This window comes from Drosophila willistoni, chromosome 3R (genome assembly GCF_018902025.1).
Source record: "Drosophila willistoni isolate 14030-0811.24 chromosome 3R, UCI_dwil_1.1, whole genome shotgun sequence".
In the NCBI taxonomy this organism is placed as follows: domain Eukaryota; kingdom Metazoa; phylum Arthropoda; class Insecta; order Diptera; family Drosophilidae; genus Drosophila; species Drosophila willistoni.
This window is the reverse complement of record NC_061086.1, coordinates 24,126,501-24,146,737: the sequence shown is the minus strand read 5'-3', so window position 1 is coordinate 24,146,737 and position 20,237 is coordinate 24,126,501. Positions and strand designations below refer to the sequence as shown.

The 20,237-nt window shown below is 39.2% G+C and overlaps 8 protein-coding genes and 1 non-coding gene across 11 annotated transcripts; 5 read left to right on the top strand and 4 right to left on the bottom strand.

Annotated features, from left to right (window-relative positions):
- Positions 1 to 223: 223 nt before the first annotated feature.
- Positions 224 to 7,534, bottom strand: LOC6647074 (chitin synthase chs-2). 3 transcript variants are annotated; one of them, XM_047013629.1, is made up of 11 exons: positions 7,346 to 7,534; positions 7,013 to 7,256; positions 5,723 to 6,952; positions 5,388 to 5,658; positions 3,399 to 5,329; positions 3,006 to 3,182; positions 2,744 to 2,920; positions 1,503 to 1,703; positions 1,075 to 1,440; positions 911 to 1,012; positions 224 to 849 (listed from the first exon to the last, which is right to left on the bottom strand). In XM_047013629.1, the coding sequence occupies exons 1-11, from the start codon at positions 7,501 to 7,503 to the stop codon at positions 676 to 678; spliced, it is 5,031 nt and encodes a 1,676-aa protein (XP_046869585.1). In that variant the 5' UTR covers positions 7,504 to 7,534; the 3' UTR covers positions 224 to 675. The 3 variants fall into 3 exon arrangements, with proteins under 3 accessions (XP_046869585.1, XP_015032822.1, XP_002070065.2); XM_015177336.2 differs by lacking the exon at positions 2,744 to 2,920; XM_002070029.3 differs by lacking the exon at positions 3,006 to 3,182.
- A 567-nt stretch (positions 7,535 to 8,101) lies between these two features.
- Positions 8,102 to 8,174, top strand: Trnar-ucg. Its single transcript has one exon. It is a non-coding gene; the product is annotated as a tRNA-Arg (tRNA).
- A 3,538-nt stretch (positions 8,175 to 11,712) lies between these two features.
- On the top strand, positions 11,713 to 13,596 carry LOC6647076 (histone deacetylase 3). Its single transcript, XM_002070030.4, has 3 exons — positions 11,713 to 12,043; positions 12,112 to 12,200; positions 12,263 to 13,596. The coding sequence occupies exons 1-3, from the start codon at positions 11,883 to 11,885 to the stop codon at positions 13,339 to 13,341; spliced, it is 1,329 nt and encodes a 442-aa protein (XP_002070066.1). The 5' UTR covers positions 11,713 to 11,882; the 3' UTR covers positions 13,342 to 13,596.
- On the top strand, positions 11,719 to 11,838 carry LOC124462123. Its single transcript, XM_047013628.1, has one exon. It carries the CDS (start codon positions 11,719 to 11,721, stop codon positions 11,836 to 11,838), a length of 120 nt encoding a protein of 39 aa, XP_046869584.1.
- Positions 13,579 to 15,009, bottom strand: LOC6647077 (SWI/SNF-related matrix-associated actin-dependent regulator of chromatin subfamily B member 1). The gene is made up of 2 exons (XM_002070031.4): positions 14,572 to 15,009; positions 13,579 to 14,505 (listed from the first exon to the last, which is right to left on the bottom strand). The coding sequence occupies exons 1-2, from the start codon at positions 14,841 to 14,843 to the stop codon at positions 13,668 to 13,670; spliced, it is 1,110 nt and encodes a 369-aa protein (XP_002070067.1). The 5' UTR covers positions 14,844 to 15,009; the 3' UTR covers positions 13,579 to 13,667.
- A 91-nt stretch (positions 15,010 to 15,100) lies between these two features.
- Positions 15,101 to 16,213, top strand: LOC6647078 (39S ribosomal protein L44, mitochondrial). The gene is made up of 2 exons (XM_002070032.3): positions 15,101 to 15,231; positions 15,286 to 16,213. The coding sequence occupies exons 1-2, from the start codon at positions 15,165 to 15,167 to the stop codon at positions 16,182 to 16,184; spliced, it is 966 nt and encodes a 321-aa protein (XP_002070068.1). The 5' UTR covers positions 15,101 to 15,164; the 3' UTR covers positions 16,185 to 16,213.
- Positions 16,214 to 18,026, bottom strand: LOC6647079 (polymerase delta-interacting protein 2). Its single transcript, XM_002070033.4, has 4 exons — positions 17,699 to 18,026; positions 17,189 to 17,618; positions 16,794 to 17,135; positions 16,214 to 16,732 (listed from the first exon to the last, which is right to left on the bottom strand). The coding sequence occupies exons 1-4, from the start codon at positions 17,809 to 17,811 to the stop codon at positions 16,367 to 16,369; spliced, it is 1,251 nt and encodes a 416-aa protein (XP_002070069.1). The 5' UTR covers positions 17,812 to 18,026; the 3' UTR covers positions 16,214 to 16,366.
- Positions 18,027 to 18,236: 210 nt separating this feature from the next.
- On the bottom strand, positions 18,237 to 19,693 carry LOC6647080. The gene has a single exon (XM_002070034.4). It carries the CDS (start codon positions 19,464 to 19,466, stop codon positions 18,456 to 18,458), a length of 1,011 nt encoding a protein of 336 aa, XP_002070070.2. The 5' UTR covers positions 19,467 to 19,693; the 3' UTR covers positions 18,237 to 18,455.
- An 89-nt stretch (positions 19,694 to 19,782) lies between these two features.
- On the top strand, positions 19,783 to 20,237 carry LOC6647186. Its single transcript, XM_002070035.3, has 2 exons — positions 19,783 to 19,934; positions 19,999 to 20,237. The coding sequence occupies exons 1-2, from the start codon at positions 19,824 to 19,826 to the stop codon at positions 20,227 to 20,229; spliced, it is 342 nt and encodes a 113-aa protein (XP_002070071.1). The 5' UTR covers positions 19,783 to 19,823; the 3' UTR covers positions 20,230 to 20,237.

Sequence of the window (20,237 nt, the reverse complement as noted above, 5' to 3'; positions counted from 1 at the left end):
GGGCTGGAAGTATCAGCCCTATCTATCCAACAAAAAATCATTGTAAATTTCAATATTTACATGGAATCTCTTAAATCTCCTTGTCTTTAGAAGGATTTTTCGGTTATACAGTTTTAGTTTTACCACAATTTCAAAATCGCCAATAAGTGACCCATATAAAAAAAATGCTGTCAATCAGTTTTATCGCTTAACCAAGCAATACACAGTAAAAACTATAGTAATCTGAATTTTCGCCAAAATGTATACTTTTTGAAGTTTTACTCGGCTCGCTTTTTATTGTTGAGTATTCAATGTCAGCATGCACTGGTATTGTGGCAACCTAGATTTGCCTAAACGCATTTGATAGGGTTTTCACAAGATTTTAAGGATATTTACTTAAAGGTAACCTAACAAACGTATGTATGTGTATATAGTACATTGAATGAATGTTGTGATTTTGCCATTTTCACAATATTATGGGCAGTGTGATTAGCTAACCAACATATTCGTTGTGGTCCTGCAATGGAACTAACTCTATTTAATATATTTATATCGTATCGTATGTATCGACAATAGTTCTAAATATTAAAGAATATAGGCAGTTGATTGAATGAAATCTCTAGCTCTAACAATAAGTACTTAAGTATATAGATATTTGTATATATGTTTATAGGTTAAAATGGTAAATAGTTCACTTTACAAGCGTCCCAAATTATTTCCGTTCGTATTTTGACTCCAGGAAACTTGGGGATGCGAATGAGGATTACGTGTAGTTAACCTTAGGGAATTGCCATCACCATCATTATCCTCGTCGATGACATGCTCGTAGCCCTGATTAATGGTGCCTCCCCCATTGGAGCCATAGATTTGCTATGGTAAAAGAATTAATAACTGAAAGAATTAAAACCCAATTTTCATAGATATCACATACCTCGCTAGGACCTCCATTAACATTGAATACGTCTTTTATGCTTATGCCGGCATTTGAGACCCTTCCGCTTCGATGATTAGGTAACCCACCATTATTATTTACCTAATTAAATTAACATACTTATAAAATTTTGTACAAAGCATTGAAGAATTAATGTTGCGTACCGGTGCACCTGTAGTAATGCCATATTCATTCTTCGCTCCCAAAGTTTGCATGGCTGATTTTCTTCGTTCTGCCATCACGGAATTTTTTCGCACCTCCAACGCACGTATAGTTTCAGCCCTCATGGTCAAGCGGCGTGTTAAAATCGGGGTAGCTGGATTGTTCTCAGCATCGGCTGTCAGCTTAAGGAAACGTTTCTTGAAGGCCACATCCAAAGTGCCAATTTGACGTCGTGGCTGGCGAGCTTTCTCCAAATTTTGTATAGTCTTCCGCCTAGCAATACGATCGGGGCCTGAACCCGAGTCGTTGTCATAATCACCATCAATACCTTGAAGGCGCTGCAGATTCTTGACTATTTCTACCGCGTGCTTATGAAAAAAAACCATAAATTACGTAATGTTAGAAGTAAATTTAAAGGTATATTAATTACCTTGTCTATAAGTTGATCTTGTGTTAGATCTTCAGATTTCTTTTTACAAAAATTCAATTCGGTCGAAGCCAATATATGGGATAGAGTACCAAAGCGATGGAATAACATTGCCGTAAATTGTATTACCAAAATCAAGGCAAAAAAGAAAACGAAAACCAAGCCGATGGGTTCCAGTTGAAGATATTCCTTTGATATGTGGACCTGCATTATGGATAAGTTTATTAGCCTTTAAATTTCAAGATTAATTTCTGAAAGTTAGTTACATTTAGATTTAGTTTTGTTAAAGGAATTGGGGGATAACGTATTTATAAATCGGTGAAACTCAGAATTGAGATATCAATATAGGTGTGTTATATGTTTGTATATATTTATGGAACATGCTGCTATTTGTGGTCGGAAGTGAAGTTTAACTTAATCCAGCCATTTATCTCGCTTGTATTGTTGATAGAAAGAAGTAAACTATTTACCAAATGTGTAAATACTTATGATAGGCAGTTTATCATGTGATTGTTCTTGGGGGGAAAACTGTTAGGAAGACTGTTGCGATGATATTTTATGAGGTATTTGGTATGCTTTTGTTGTTGTTGTTGTTGTTTTTTTAATGATATACCTGGAACCAGAGGAATGGGGTTCACAATTAACGGGAAAAGATATACAAAATCCATTGACTGGTATGTATGCCTAGTATGTACATATCTAAGTATATGCAGTAGTGACCACAAATTTGTCAAAAAGTACTTTTACGGATTTCAAATATGAGACAATGTCAGCTGTCTCGTGTGGACATCTTTGGAATAGTCGAATGAACTTTGGCTTCTAATCGTATTCCATTTGAATTGTCTATTTTTTTTAGGGCATTATCAAACATTTTTGGTAAAAATTAAATCAAATCTTCTAGGAATATAATCAAAACTTAAAAACGGGTAATTTTACACAAGGAGTCGAAAGGCAAATTATTGAAAACATTTTATCTGGTAAACGTCAGTATCGAAATCCGCAAAAGTATAGTGATTTGACAATGAATTTGTGTGCTCTTCTGCTATACATTGTATATGTATATACAAATGTAAATGTAAATGTGTATACATAAATTCAGAGAGTGAGACAGGATCAGAAACACATAAACAAAGTTAGGTGGATTTAGGACAGACATTGAACACATTGATTGGTTTGATTGGTAGTACATAAGTTGAATATACACATATATGTATTGTATATATATATATATGATTTTTGTAAACCTCAGATGTTTCTTCAATATACGTTATGTTCGTTTTAACGCCCAACGGCCAAATTATATGCAATTTATCCTTGTTCAATTGCAATAAGAAGACAATCAAAACGAATAATGCGTTGGCCATAAAAAACGCAAAAACCGACTTATTTCGCAGCTCAATCAGATCGGCAGCAATGCGGGCCTACAAGACCGTCAACAAAAAACACAAAACAAAAAAAAAAAACAAAACAAAATGGTTAGTACGGTTTGAATCATTGTGCAATTACCTCCTGAGTAGATTCGTCATAGGTTATATTGGTTCGCACGCCAAACGGCCATTTCACATGGATATTATCCTTATTCAATTGCAGCAGAAACACAATCAACACGAACAGGGCATTGATCATGAAGAAAGCAAATACGGATGAATCACGCAGTTCTTTCAGATCTTTTGCAATACGGGCCTAGAAGAATATTTTTATCGGATATGGTTTTGGGCATATGAAAAATGTTGCCATCAAGTTTTTGTATGTTTAAAATCTGATCTCAATGACAAGATAAGATAATAAAAATATTACTCAAAGTCTTCTGATGCAAACAGTGAGAAATTGAACTTTAGATGTTTTTATACCTGCGGAAGAAATCAAAATAGAATATACTGCATATTATAATGATCATACCTGTTCCACGGGATCATTGTCAATGGGATATAGATACTGATCGATTAGATCTTTCCAAAACTGTATTTCTGAGCTCGATAAAAAGTCCACTTCGCCCTTTCGCACATCGGGATCCTCAATCCAATACGGATTTGTGAGGAAGTCGCGTTCCTGCTTTGGTTCGGCTGAAGTGTCTGAATCTGACTCATCGGACTCATCACCCGATTTCTCGGCCACTGACTGCAGCAAATGATGATCTTTTGATCCGCCTGATGCCGTTCGTCGTCTGCCATGACGTGAGGCATGATGTCCATGGGGATCCACAGCACTCTCAATTGTGTCCATACGTTGTTTAATTGTATCCAAGGATTCGGCAATTGTGGTCAGTTGTTGCTTTTCATCCGAAGTCTTGCCATGAGTGCAAAATATGCAACGGAAGAGACCAGCCAAAGAAAATTCCACAGACCCTTCCTCATCGCCATTATCACCAATGCCGCTCTGTAAGAAACTCAACATGCTCTTCTGTTTCACACGCTTCTTAGCTTCCTCGGCAGCCTTCTTTTCGGCCTCCAGTTCTTTTTTGGTCTTCTTGGCAACCACCTCGCGAGTGCCCCAGGACACAACGTTCAGATTGATAATGGAGTACAGGATTAAAAGCAGATACATAGATGGGATGGAAAGCAAGTAGATCAAGCCGCACGTAATGCACCAAAACTCTTGTGGATGCAAACATGCGGCTATAAAGAACGATCCCACCATCGAAATCAAGAATATAGCCGATGGCGAGCCAATTCCATCCTCGCCCAATTGTAATGCGGTACCCACTATTACCGCCATCATAATCAGAGCATACGCTGTAGATAAAACTTGGGCCACGAACAACTGGATGTTGGATTTGCATGTGAAGCAGATAAACATAAATGCCAATATCGGCACAATGTTGTAGTGAAACGATGTCCAATTGTCGATGCGAAAGGCGGCCACAAAAGCTCCCACCAACATAAGGAATATAGTGCCCGGTCCGAGTATTGTTCCACCCATTAACATCATCTGATAGAAAATGTATAGCAGGGAAATGTTATCATTGATTTTGATTGTACGCTTAGCGTCGGCCAATAGATCCATTATGTTGGCTATGGTCGAGGGAACCCAGCGACGTCGCTGATTGTAAAACTCATTGAATCCCTCCGGGCAATGGGTGTAGGCATCGCTGGCAGCGGAATATTCTACACGATATCCACGCTGCAGTAATAGTGTGCACAGCCAACGATCCTCACCCTGATCATATTGCACATAATGACGGGCTTCGTCTGACCGTGTCGTATATTTCTTCATCACATTATCATCCATGAGAGCCTTGCCACGGAACAACGAAAAGCATCCCGGAGAACAGAGTACACAGCCAATCATATGCTCTGTGGCCTTCTGCAGCCAATGACCAATGGCATACTCGAACAGCTGATACCATACCATAGGCCCAGAGCCTACTGGATGAATACGCCCACAGGCAGCACCCAGATTCTTATTTTTCTTCATTAAATCCACCAACAAGGTAACGGCATTTGGTTTGAAATCGATGTCACCATCCAGTGTCAGGAGATACGTATTCTCTGCAATGGCATCCTTACGATCCACCGATATGGGCAGTTCCATCAGTCGATGACCCAGCAAGTAGTACATATACATAACTTGGGACCAACGCTTACGATGACGGATTCGATCTTTATCCTTTAAGTGAGTTATGAATTTGGTTTTTCCTGGCAACGTCCAGACCAAACGTCCACCATAGGGAGTGGGATATTTTTTCGGTGGACGTAAACGAATTGTCGTCTGGTGGATCTCGGAGGCAGCTTCATCCATGGTAGCTATTAAAAGCTTTACAAAACGATTGCACTGGATATCATCATCGCTGTGATCGGAAATCTCAAAAGCATCATCGAAAAAAATGTGGGCTATAGAAAACCCAAAAAATAATTATCTGGATTGGCGATTTTCAGAAAGAATACTTACTTTCAAACTCGTAATAGTCTGGATCTAGAACTCTCAAATACTTTTGGGCCACTCGACGAGCACACTGATCTTCATCCATACGCATAATACTCTTTAAGAACTCAATCATTTCGTCTTTGGTCTCATGCCACATGGTAGCACAGGAATAGATTCGGGTTATGTTGTCAGATGATTTTATTGAAGGCTTATTCGGAGCAGACGAACGATCAGTATGTACTGAAATTGTTTCGTAATACTCGTCACCCTTTTCTTTTTCAATTTCGGAAAGGTCCTAAAAAAGATTTGGAGATAAGAAATTAGAATTTAAAGGTCTTTAGTTCTCGAATCTCTCTCACCTCTGTCTTGACATCCGCTTGGTCATCACGACGTCTATTCAGGGCCATAGACTGATCAATCAGTAGAGCAGAATACATTGGCCGTACAAAAAGCTTCTCCGTGGTTGCCAAACGTTCACATTTTGGTGTCCAAATATGCAGTGCGATCCAAGTTTGACTTAGTAACCATAATATCCAGGCCCAGGCCATTTGTTCGGTGACAAAATTATTAAAACGGAAGTTTGAGGGGCTCGTAAAGAACAAATAGTCCGGTATAGTGTCATGGAAGAAGCAGGGATCATCAATTCGAATACCGCATGCTGCTATCAAGAACGAAACGGCTATCGGCACGGTCAAGCTAACGGGGAAGGCATAGCTAAAGCCTTGAATGAGAATTTTGCAAGCGAATTTGCCGAAAATATAACACAAATACGATCCAAAGATCTGGAGCAGTAGAACATAGATCACGGTATTGTATGCTGCATCAACATCGACTGTGTCAATATTTGCCGATTCCAAAGTATCGGGCAGGACTCCACCCAATCCAGCTGGTAGCTCATACACGATAATCTTGTGGGGACCAAATGCATCGCCGTACATGGTGAACAAATTACCAGGCTCATCTCCTTGGGCCCAGTAAATAAGCAGAGTGACACAGAAAAACAGAAGAATCTTCCAAATTGAAAGGAACATGTGACAGAAATAGCGCGTGTAGCGCATTTCTTCCTTAATGCGCCCTAAAACCCGCACCAGACCAATCGGTGACTGCGAAGACACATAGTTTTCCCACCAGCCGCACGATATCATAACACAGGCCACCGGAATTACCCACAACTCTCGACGATTCTCCAATAATGGCCAAATTATGAGACCAGTTACCTGAGCAGCGATTGCTGCCAGATCGATAATCACTTTCACAAAGCGTTTGCCCTCCTTCGAAGTGCGCGAGAGAAGACCGAAAAATCCTGGAATCACGCACAGGCAATTGGTCAACATTGCTCCTTGAATCGCATCTATTTGTGGTAGCACTACAAACATTAGCAATGCAGTGCCCAAAGCACTCAAACTCTCCATTAGCCAAACAAACAGGAAGTGACCTGTTTTTGGAACCTTGAAGGTCTTGAAGAAGCAGATACGTACGGATCTAATCAGAGCCCCAATTTCGGGTAATGCATAAGCTATAAGCAATGCCCAAATCCAAGCTATGCGTTCCTCCTCAGGCAGCCGTACTACAAAGTTTTTGTCACGTCCCTAAGAAATGATAAAAAGAAATTGTATTATTCTCTTACTAAGTAATATCGTAATACTTACTAAATCCTTGTTGCAATATTCCATTTTTTTATCCTTCCGAACTTGTGAGGTCATAAACAGCACAGTGCCTTTGGCTATAACGCCACCCGTTAAGACTATGATAAATGTAAATACATAGGCAAAGATCTTTAAGATCTTAATAGTTAATTCTAAACATTCCTGATTCGCTGTCGAACCGGTTTCAATTTTAATAGGCGGATCACGAAATACATCCCAGCCTTTGGTTTCCTGTATCGTGCGTTGGCTGTAACAAAGATTTAAATTGTTTGAAAAAGGGTATATCTTCGACTTTGCTAAAGTCTTCAAGTCAATTGTATCCTTTTTTGGACATACCTGCCGCCATAGATATCATGTGTAAGTGGTGAACTCTCGTCATCGGTGAAATTGTTGTCATCACTATCGCCATGCTCACCGGCGCCTGCTCCTACACCCGTACCAGTCGCCGTTGCAACTCCAGGCGGGGCCAATGGGCGATGCCGCATTGCAGACATCTCCCTAAATTATTTCCGTAAATCCAGAAAGTGGTCCTGTAAAAGATTGATCAACCATTTTTCTATTTAGTTCAAGGCTGTCTGTATATTCTTTGAATCACGACCAGTTTAGATCTAAGACCCTAGAAGTAGTTTATCCTGGACTTTGACCAACGGATCAATTTTATATCATAAGTGATCGTCAATTTCATAATCATTTGAATCGTTTGGTCAAATACTAGAAATAAACTTTATGGAGCGTTTTAGAAATTAGCCTAACAATTGCGAACGGTACGAAGGACCTTGAAAGAAAGGGATCATAGATTTAAAGAGAATTAACCATTAACATGCAAAATGCATTATCAGCCAGGCTATAACGTCATGCTGCTAAATTTCGTGTCTAAAAGGATGCTGTGCTATTATTGGAGGTGAGAGGGGTTGGCCACATATTCTCTAGGAGTCTGCGCAGAAGTAAGACATCACACCGGTGATTCACCCCCAGTACGCAGGCAATGTGGGTGGGAGTTGGGTGTTTTTGTGTGTGTATGTGCTAGTGAGTGTTTGAGGATGCGCTTCTTTCGCACTTTATATAACAGAAAGTAACTGTTCGATGCAAAAGGACCGTGTGGCCTAAAGGATAAGGCGTCGGACTTCGAATCCGAAGATTGCAGGTTCGAGTCCTGTCACGGTCGAATGATTATATTTTTTGAATAATCCTTTTTTTAATTTAAGAGAGAATCGCATTTTAGTTGCACTACCATTCTAGTGAAGTATAAAAAGGCTCCCTAATTAAGCACTTACAGATGACTAAGACTAGCTAGCACAAAGCAAAAGAGTCAATCCCTATCAAAAATTGTAATTTAGAAATCTGATCTGATCTGAGAGATCCGTAATAGTTTTTGTTGAAGGTGCTTAGCCAGATATTAACGAATAGGAATGGACTTAACAGAACAAAAAGAGAGAGAGAAGGAGAAGGATTTATACTGTTAATCCAGGGCATATTTGGTAGATCTTGGACAGTTCACTTGAACCGGTTGGACAGGAAAATAAAACATTGAGTTGAGGTAGAAGCAGAATAAGTAGAAAAGGCCGTCAGCAGCGCGACAAACTGGTTAAAGAACTCGAACCACAGTGATTTTTTTAAAGATACATATGTATGTACATACATAGATATAGGAAACAAAAAAAACTGCAAGGCATTTTCGTTGGAAGGCGTTCAACAATGTTTCTTTTGTTATCATAAACCAAACCAAATTAGCCCCGCAGTTCCGTTAAAATTGGGCCTGGGTGAAAAGGGGATTATGTTTGTCGATTCCGATGGAAGTGAATGTATTGCCTATTGTAGATCTTGAGCTTGTCTACAAGCAGAAACAATTAAAAGCAACCCAAACCAAAGCTAAGCCACGCGGCAGTCAGTATAACTAAAAGTGAAAGTTAAATAAAAATGTATGAAAAAAGAAATTTATATAAATTTTATATAAAATCTGATGATCTATGCTCTTGTGAGAACATTTTTAAAAACCCATAGGTTGTTAATCACTCCCAAATTAAAAAAGTTTAGTGTATATTCGTCCTTGAGCAGACTTTAGCAGTAGCAAATTTAGCTAATTAAGTAACATAGTCATATTTTTTGCATATTTTTGCACACATATACATACATACAAGTCCGCTCTAGTATGAAAAAACCTAAACACTCAAAGGCGGCTACTATTTATTTCGAATTATTTTGTTGTTTCTGCTGCTGTAATTGGCTAGCTAATAAATTGATTGCTACATTTACTCTACCCAAACGAGATCGCGAAATACCCGAGTTAAATCTAGCATTGGAAGTCGAACCGAAATGTAAAAGTCTGCCAAGTATATGACGCTTTGCTCGAGAGCAACCAGTTTTGTTGTACGCTATTACTTCTTTTGTGTGTACGATGAAAAGCATAAACAAGAAATGTATATATGTATGTATACAATTTAGGGAATTTTTGTAAAACAACTCCGTCCGTAATTTTGTTGCTAGTTTCTTTGTCAATCAAGTGACTCTCATTTTGCATTCATATAATCTTGATAATTTTTTGCTTTTATGATTCAGCGGTACAACATTTCAAAACTCAAATCCTCCACTTTCTTAGTCACCAAATATATTTTCTGAGCTTTTTTTTCTTCTTTATTTTGTTGTTTTTGTGTCCAACTAAAAGAAGTATTAACTTGCAAGAATATGAAGTTTTAATGATCATTTAAAAACATTGACTCACAATTTTGATTAACGCTATATTAATATACATACAAATGTGGGTTTTTAAATTCCCTAAGTCAATTGAGTCACCATATGTATGACCCGAATTTTATATCTTTGTCGGTTTTATACATACAATTATATAAACATATAAATATATATATGTATATGTATATTATATATATTGGATTGTATATTATATATATTGGATTGTTAATTACATAATTTATAGATCAAGTTGGTTTTAAGGTGTGTAGATTTTGAGAATGAAACGGGTTTCTTTATAAAAACAAATGCTAAATGGTCAGATTTATTTAATGTCTCGCATAAAAGCAAAAGTGTTGCCAATCTTGCAAACTCAAAACCAGTTAAGAGTAGACAAAGTAAAGGAAATTAGAAAAAGTTGTCTTTCCATAAAGGGGAGAGAAGGAGGCGCGGTGGAGCATAACTTTCACATAATACAATTTTACCGTTCGTGAGTGCTGCTGCTGCTGCTGCTGCCGACGATGTAAAAGCATGAAGCCATTAACAAAAAAACAAAAAGCCAAGAAAATTCATATTAGCAAGGTTTGAAACTGTCTTAAAGACAGTGAGAGTGAATGGGTGCTGAAGTATTTGTCTATGAAAATAGATCCATACATACATATGTAGAGAATTGTTTAATACACAAATTTTGGCTGGTTTCTATAAACTGCATTTAGGTACGAATGTATGCATGTACTACATATACAAACATAAATATGTACATGTATCATTTAAAATGAAGAAATGCTTGCGTGGCTCACTAAACTTGTAAAATATATACTTTCGATTAGCTCTATATTTTGATTTCGTTTTATTAGTTTAAACATTTTTTTTTTTTGTGGTTGTGTTTTGTGGCCAGAGGCACACACATATTCACACTTATAGATACACAGACATATAACACTTCACACGCATGCGCGCACGTACCGTTTTTTTTTTCTTTTTGTTACTGCTTTTTCCAGTTTTCAGTTGGCGTTAACTGCTGACGTTTGGTATTCGTCGTCTTGGTCCGCGAGAAGCTCTTTTCGAGTTCGTTGTCTTTGCCAAACTGAATTGAAGTCTTTCGTTTTGCTTATTGGAAGTGGTCGTTGCTTGTCGTTGCTTACCAGCAGCTATTAACGTTGCTGCTTGCCTGGAAAAATATTTTTATCAAAAAATCGTTGTTTAAAGGTATTAAAGATTTACTAAGAATAAAAAACAGTTATGAATTTAATTTTACTTTAGTAATTAAACAACTAACGTTCGTTTCACAATTCACCGTTAAGATGGTGTGCATTTTATTTATTCCCAAACATGCAGTTAGCCTGTTTTGTTGATTTTTTTGCTTTTACTTGCGACAACTTTTGTCGAGGTCGTCTGGTTTCTGGTTTCTTTAACATTCCAGTTGGAATTACCAGCTGTTGCTGGTTTGCAAAATATGCCTTGGAACAAAGAAGTGATTAAAATCTTTAGATAAACTAAACCTTTAGAAAATTAAGCCAGCAGCAATAATAAATCTATGTTTTTTAAATTTAACATATTTCTCATTTTGCATGTTTTTGTTTATTTTTTCATTTTAGTTAGGCAGTTAATAGCTGGTTGTAAATTCTTCAGCTGCTCGTTTTAAAAGAATTTAGTATTTTTAATGTTGAGTGAATTTGAAATGCGCGGTAATTCAAAAACAAAACAATTCGCCGAGCGAATTCACAACTCGGCTGACCAAAATATTCGATCTGACAGGGTGAATAATCGATTTCGTTGAGCGGTTATTCGATTGCTGAGCATGTTCGAGTCAGTGTTGCCATACTAGCATTTAATTTTTAGCTTATTGAATCTAGCTTATGGTGACTCAGAAAATCTGGCAATACTAGTTCGTTGTTTTTGTGGTGCTGTGCGGCTGCTTTTGTTGTGAATTAATAGAAAATATCGCTTATAATAAGCTTATTAGACGCCCCGGACTTACATCTGAGAGTGGAACATTCGGCACATTTAACAAAAAATTAGGCATGCTATTTGGCGAACTGGACACGACGCGGCGATTGTTATTTATTGTTGTTGTTTTGCTAATTGTTTTATATGCAAAAACTTATTTATTGCCACCCGGCGTAGCCTTAGACTACAATTGAAACTTGATTGGTAAGGATCGGGAAGGATAAAGTACAACTACAAAATGACGATCGACCGGCGAGTTTCATATTTCTACAATGCCGATGTTGGAAATTTTCATTATGGAGCTGGGCATCCGATGAAGCCGCAGCGTTTGGCTGTAACCCACAGTTTAGTTATGAACTACGGCTTGGACAAGAAAATGAAGATATATCGGCCATACAAGTGAGTAGGAGAAAGTGGCGAGATGATTCATTAATTTGCAAACACATATATTTATGTGTATATTCCAGAGCTAGTGCCCAGGACATGCTGCGCTTTCACAGCGATGAGTACATAGCATATTTGCAGCAGGTTACGCCCCAAAATATCCAATGCAATTGTAAGTTTGAAGTATTCCCTTTGTTTTCTATTCGTTTGCACTTCAATGTTCTTCCCCTACAGCTGTGGCCTACACCAAATATTTGGCCCATTTCAGTGTGGGCGAGGATTGCCCAGTGTTTGATGGCCTTTTTGATTTTTGTGCTATGTATACCGGAGCGTCACTGGAGGGAGCCCAAAAATTAAATCATAATCACAGTGATATATGCATCAATTGGTCTGGTGGTCTTCATCATGCCAAGAAATTCGAAGCTTCTGGCTTTTGCTATGTCAACGATATCGTTATTGGCATTCTGGAGCTGTTAAAATACCATCCGCGGGTCCTATACATTGACATTGACGTGCATCATGGTGATGGAGTGCAGGAGGCCTTTTATTTAACGGATCGTGTTATGACGGCATCGTTTCATAAGTATGGGAATTATTTCTTTCCCGGCACCGGGGATATGTACGAACTTGGTGCCGAATCCGGTCGCTATTATAGTGTGAATGTTCCGCTTAAAGAGGGAATCGATGATCAGAGCTACTTTCAGGTTTTTAAGCCCATCATTTCGGCCATAATGGATTTCTATCGACCAACAGCCATTGTGTTGCAATGTGGAGCGGATTCTTTAGCGGGCGATCGCCTAGGCTGCTTCTCGCTAAGTACTCGAGGTCATGGCGAATGTGTTAAATTCGTAAAGGAACTCAATGTTCCCACTCTAGTAGTCGGTGGTGGCGGCTACACATTGCGGAATGTGGCCCGCTGTTGGACACATGAAACCTCACTGTTGGTTGATCAAGATATTGCCAATGATTTGCCACCCACAGAATATTATGACTTCTTTGCTCCCGACTTTACTTTGCATCCAGAGATAAATTCCCGGCAGGATAATGCCAATTCAAAGCAATACCTTGAACTAATTGTCAAGCATGTGTTTGAGAATCTGAAAATGTGTCAACACTCACCCAGTGTACAAATGGTACATACACCACCCGATGTCGACATGGAAGAGATCAGGCAAGTGCAGAAAGAGGAGAATTCGGATCCAGATGTGCGCATGTCCCAGGCAGATGATGATAAATTGGTGGAAAGCAAAAATGAATTCTATGATGGGGATCAGGATCAGGATAAAGCCGATGTGGGAACACCAGAAACTTAGATTAATGATTAGATGATTAGGAATCCTTGTATCTTGTACAGTTTAAACACGCTTCAAAGTGTATAACAATTACTTCTTTTTTTTCGTCACTAAAAAGATTTATATATGATGCACAAAGAATCCAATTAAAACTGCAAGGAATAGTATACATAGTATATAAGCTTCTGTTTAAATGTTATTATTAATGTTTTAGTTTAGGCCTAGAATAAGTGAAATAATTATTTAAAAATTAATGAATTTCCATACAAAGACAGACACATACAAGTATTGTTTATTATTCAGATAATTGAGAGGATTATAATATTGATTTTACTTAAGATTGGTGCTCACCAGCCTGTTGTCGTGTTGGCCAGACGTCTCATACGCCGTGTGTTACGATCCTGATCTCGAATCTTCTTTTCCATTTCTGCGTCGGTGAGCGTCTCCAAGAATGGAGCCCATGCATCTGCATCGGCTACCCGGAAGGGAATGTCTATGGTGGACAATGGGGCCTCACTAAATGCATAAGTGCGACAGTGCCACGACAATTGACCGCGAATGCTATAAGCTATGGCCGTGACAAACTCCCCGCCTAGACCTAACTCGGAACAGAGCTTAATGGCAAACTCTTCTGGATTATTGTTCTTTTCTGACATATCCCATTCAACTTGATCAACTAGTGAGGTGTTTCCAACATGTATATTAAGTTTGACTATTACCCGCTGATCGCAACTCTCTTCAAGAATAGGCGGATCATTTGGAAAAGCTTCGATCTGCTGCCTTATGGCCTGGGCTATAGCCGGCACAAACGGCAACGGGTTCAAGTCTAAATCATCACACAACACTTCGGCGAATTGCTCTGGAGTGATCATGCTCTCGTTTTTATTCCAAGTAAAGGTGTCCCGTAATTTCTGGCCTTCCAATTCCATATCCAGGCGAATTGGAACCAGACATTCTTTTTGAGCAGCATTTTCCAAACTGGCCGTGGGATCGGTGTCATCAAAACACATTGGAAAGGTACGTACTTTCTTGGTGTGCACACGATTCCGATTAATTGGGGTGGCTTGTGGTACAGCATCCAAATGACTCGAATTGGGCATAGTTGGAACGTACTGCGGCTGCTTCTTGGACTTGCTTTCCCGGGCAACTGGAGTGTCTGATGTGTTAACGGAAACTGCTCGGTATCTAGAGGAATGGCGAGTCATTTTTAATAATTTTTCAAATAAAAATAAAAATTGTGCAATAGCCTACTTTTCATCATTGCCGGCCATAATATCATCTACTTCGACTGCTCTTAAAAGGGAAACAGAGCTAGCTAGGATATGTGAACTTAAGCCCGAATCTGCCAGACGTTTGCGCTCTTCATTAGATAGCACTATACGTGTCATTCCCGGGTACTTCTTGTACAGGATTCCGCGGAAGTGGCGCATATAATTTCCCACCTCCGATCCAACATAGTAATATTCACCTCCCTCCTCCAATTGAAAAGCCACCGGCTTATCGCCATATGTTTGTAAAGCCATAACTGTGGTGGATCTCAAATGCTTTAAGGACACCAATTCCTATATCTTGCTTATATTTCCAGCTTTAACACAATTTTAACGAAATTTTCATTCCTTTTTAATGCATACAAACACAGATGGCGTCGTCTTCGATTTTTATCGCGAGTCTGTGTTGAACGATATGTTAGAGATGACACTTATCGTTCGAGATGGCACTTATCGTCAGAGATGGCACTTATCGTTAGAGATGGCACTTATACAGAATTGTTGTGAATTGCTGCATCTGGCATCACTACTTATCAATTTATTTGATTGGGAAATATTACATTTTTTAAGTTTGAAATGTCGTTTTTACGCAGCGTAGCATCCTGTTTGTTGACTGGCCGGGTGCAAGCACAATCACAAACAGGTAAACACTTTTAGTCTCTTTCAAGAAACTTATTTATAAGACGAAATTTTTTAGGACAAGCACGCCGTCACATTAAGCGCTGGGTTGCACCGACGTTACGTGAATTAGCTCACCGGCAACAGAAAAAGGGTCCCCAAGGACCAGAGCCTCGGTCTGGATATGTGGATTGGAACTATCGATCGGAATTATTTGCTTTCGGCAAGAGATTGAGTGAGAATTTTGAATTGCCAGTGCTACAACAAGCCTTTACGGATCCTTCATATGCCCACAAGGAAGAAGAACGTCAAAGGAAATTTGGTATAGAGGAAGAGGATCTGAAAATCGCGCACAATGCACACCTAGCTGAAAAAGGGGGGCATTTAGCCACAGCCTATGTGGAAGCTTATCTGAAGCAATCTTTACCGAAGGTTCCTAAAGAAGGGCTTGAAGCCCTAGCGAATTATCTTTTAAGCACAGAGACTTTAGCCAATGTATCCAGGCATTTAGGTAGCATAGAGCTGATTTATTCCTCAGAATATCCGCCTAGCGATAAGATTTTGGCAAACTCTTTAAAGGCAGTGATTGGAGCACTCTCCGATTCCAGTGGTGTTGAACGTGCATTTACGTTTGTAAGGGACTTTATATGCACGCAACTGAATCAAAAGGATTTACTGGAGATATGGACACCAGTGGAGCCCTTTAAATTACTTAAGGAGGCTTGTCAGCAGCGACAATGGAGTGAACCCGAGCCTCGTCTACAAGGAGATTGTGGAAAAAACACAGTTCTGGCCGCTTACCAAGTGGGCATCTATTCGAATCGACAAATGTTAGGCAAAGGTTTTGGTGAAACTGTGCAAACGGCTAAGGAGATGGCTGCAATTGACGCATTGCAAAAACTATTTGATTTACACGACAACCGACGGCCGTTCGATTTTAGTCTTCAAGTAGAGACGAAAAATGTGAGGCTGGGATAGGGATTTATAAAATTGTTTCCTTGTCCTAATCGTTTTGTTAATTATTTTAATTATAATTTGCACTAAACACATGTACAATTTCTTTCATTGAGGAGAAATATTGGTTTGGTTTGTCTGGTAAAATCATTTATCTATGCTATAAACAACAAGCCTCGTCCCTATTCCGTTCTCCATCCATAACGTTAGTCACTGTCCTCGCCACGTTTCTTGTCGTCTTCACCTGATCCTGCAGGAGTTGTTGCTGAAGGTGGTGGCATATCATCTGGCTTGCTTTCCAACGAGAAGGGAGGAATTTTACAATCGAATGAATAGCCATCTTCCCTCTCCAAGCGAAATGTACCCCACATATGGCCACTGGGCGCTTGCAAGCTAACATGACTGCTATATTGGAAAGCAGGTAATCTAGGACTTAAAATAGGCTCCTGCCCTACAACACCGCGACCGCGGACTGTTTCCAGTGTACCTGAAAGAGAGAAAATGCGCCAATGGCGTTCTCTCAGCTGGACACTCAAATCACCGAGATTCTCCAGGCGAATGCAATAACGCCACTAAAAAAGAAAACCAAATAGTTGTAAGTGAAAATTGGATAATAGTTGGGAGTTCCCATACCCAGTACACCGAGCTAGCTGGCGTCTCTCGGCATCCCATATAAAAGGGTATCACAGTGACCCTAACATTTTCAGTTGTCTCTTTGTGCACATCGCTCATATCCAACCAGGGATGATTCTTCTCTTGCCAGGCCTTTAATGTATCTTGACTCACGAATGGGGGATCTTGGTCTGGCGTGTAGGTAAGGAACTTGTCGAAAAGCTCATGCTGCAGCGGATGTTTTTCAGTTGAATTATAGGGCATAATATCATCATGGGCCACATAATCCAAGCCAGGTATGGCATAGAGACTACGATTCGAATCCTGATTACCTAAAAATGTCACTGCCTCGGTTTGAGCGCGCTGACAAGGCAGAAATTAGCGAAAAGAATGTGAAGTGTTTTGTATTTACTTACAATATGCGGACAATCTCGGGTATCTATAAGGACTTGATAAAACGTTTGCACTTTGCCTTTTATATCTTTGGCATCGACTTGGCTTGAAGAGGTGGAACTAGATGGCGATGAAACTCCCAAGTTCGTAGTCTCCGACGATAAATCGCTGCTCGCTAACTGCGCCGAGGGTGTAGTAGTCGTCGAATCATTACCACCCACTGGTGACTTTATTCTAACAGTTGCTTCTTTGGAACGCTGCTGCTCCTGAGGCTGTGAAGTATTAACCGCCACCGATGCTATCTTGCTCGGACTGTGCAAGTCCCTGTCATAGACGCGAGCCGTCCAGGGAAACAATATGACGCCACGATAGCCAAAGATGCGATGCAGGAACAATTGTCCTGTCTCATATTTACCTTCTTTGGCATCTACCAGCCGTCCAACCTCTGCAAGTCTGACAATATCATTGGGAACTGTTATGCAAGTTGTAAACAAAACCCACCCTCACAGAAGGAGGGGGTTGCAGCAACTTACTTTGTTGGATACACCACTTGCTTCTTAATATTCCTCTTAAAGATCAAATCACATTTATGCAATAATTGCCACCGTTTGTCCCATTTGAACACCTGCACCAGTATTCCCACCATTTAGAGTTGGATTAATAAAGATAGATGTTAAGATGCAAATTTGTTTTTTTTTCGTCTGTCTATTTGTTCTGGTGGCCCTGGCTTTCGTGGGTGGCTGCCGGCTATTTAAATTTGTACATGTAATTTTGTTGCGACTAAAATGTTTGTTTGACAAATTTAACTCAATTTTAACATTATTTTTGTTGTTATTCGCTCTACTGAAATCTAGCGCAGCACTGAGTGATTTAGTACTGACATATTAGCTTTTTTAAGGCTAGTTTTAGCCTTTAATTCATAGTGATAAAAATAAAACTCTTATTGCACCACAAACAGCATTTAATATTACTAAACTTTAACGCTTTAGTGGAGCGATTTTTATGGATTTATTTCATATTCTGAAAATATTAGCAGTCCTTTTTTATCTATACATATAACAATAAAGAAAATTGCAAGTAAAACTACAGGAATTTTTATTTATATCAGACGTATTCCACACCAAAACTTTTCTTCCGTTTCATTTATTATTAGCGACAATATTACATACATACAATAAATTAACCAATCCAAAGATAGACACAATGTTGGAATAATAAATACATTTCATCTTACTGAAATTTACGTTTTACCTATAATTTCAAATATACAAATAAATCACTGTAATCACTTTATTGAAAATTGCTAATTGAATTGTAATGAGTACTACGCCGTTGACGAATTTCGAACCTTGAAGGTTCATAGGTCAGTCTTGGTAGAGGCCGATTCTCGTCGAGTGGAGGCTTTTTACCACGATTCACTATCAAATCCTTCCAAACCATAGTTAATAGAATAAAAAATCCTCCGACTAACTTGTTCATAAAGTCTATTAATTTAAATACAATGGGAGTTGCCGTGTGAGTGAAGCGGCTCAACTCATATAGGAAACGGACCGCGAAAATGCCGATAAAACGAAGCCCCATGACTAACCCGCTCACGATACCAACTATAGCCAGTACTAGAAATCGAATAACACCGACTAAGTTGCGTTTGTTTACATCGTTGGCCATGAAATCATAGACGGTGACTTTAATGGATTCCCTCCAATTGCTCAGCAAGGCAGCGAAATCGGAGAGACCAATGTTAGAATAACTTTCCGAATTGTTGGCGGAATCAACCTTTTCGTTCTCCTTAACAGTAGGCTCTGTTCTGTCTGTAAGTGTCCTGCCACTGATAGACGATAGCGAATGCCGAGACCGCGATGATTCCTGGGAGTCCACAGGTCTTACCATTTTGATCTTATATTGTACTTCCTCATCTCGAAAGCGCAATGTTCGTATGCAAAACCAATATTCACCAAAGGCCAGGTCATTTAGCTCGGTCAAGATACAGGTTTCCAGTTGGTTTTGTTGCTGCCTACTGGTTGTGCAACTAATGCCAATCCACATTCTGGGTACAATTCGTTGATAGAAGATTTGCAACTGAGCAGCACTTTTTAATAGCAACTTTTCCAGCTCGCGTTCCCCACGCTCCAGGGCAATAACATCTCTGTAGTCACCAATTTGCTGGATAAAGCAACGTTCAACATAAAATCCGCGAAAAATTTGATTACGATACAACTGTTTGCAGACTGCTTGCATGGACAACTCCTCCGGAGTCATAAAGCGTGTCCGTGACGTTACTTTGACAATCTCTCCATCCATTACATATGTATGCAAAAATCTCAAGTGGGTTGGCCAATGAATGAGTGTACTACTTGTTATTTAATGTATTTTACGCTTTCCGTGCTTCACTGTAACTTAGTCAGCGACACGACATCGGTGTTGATTAACTTATGGTGCTGAATGATGCTATTTCCGCCGCTTGGCTTTACTTTTTGGTTTTTGATTTATTTTTATTTATTTTTTATCACAGCTGTTGTGAGCTATTAGAGATGATTGTGCTTGATACCATTTGCAGAGTTGTCTACCAGTTTTAATTTTAAAAAAGGCCAACTTTTTTAGCAATTTCCGATAAGTTGGCATCACAGACGTAGTCTGGCATATTAGTGTAAAATAAAAATGTTACAGACAAACCGTGCATTGGCAAAAGAGCAAACTGAACTATACGCAGTTGAAAAGAAATTGGTGAAGGTCTTGCCAGTAATACAGGAAGCTCTCAACTCTCTGAAGGTAAAAAAATGCATGTACACATATATTGCTGATGCTCAATAAATTAATTTGTCTTTTTGTTTAGGTGGAAGAGCTCCATCTGAAATCGTTGTCTTTGCAACATTCTTTGCAATGTAAACACGAAACCAATTCCCCATTTCCAACTAACAATTCTTTGGACATTACTTTATATGATCCACTTAAGGCTAAAGTCAATCCGCTACGAAAGCAAGACGATATCAATCGACAGGAAATTGATCTTGAAATGTTTGTTGATAGATTACAAAATTACGATGTTGAACAGGACTCAGATTAGACACACAA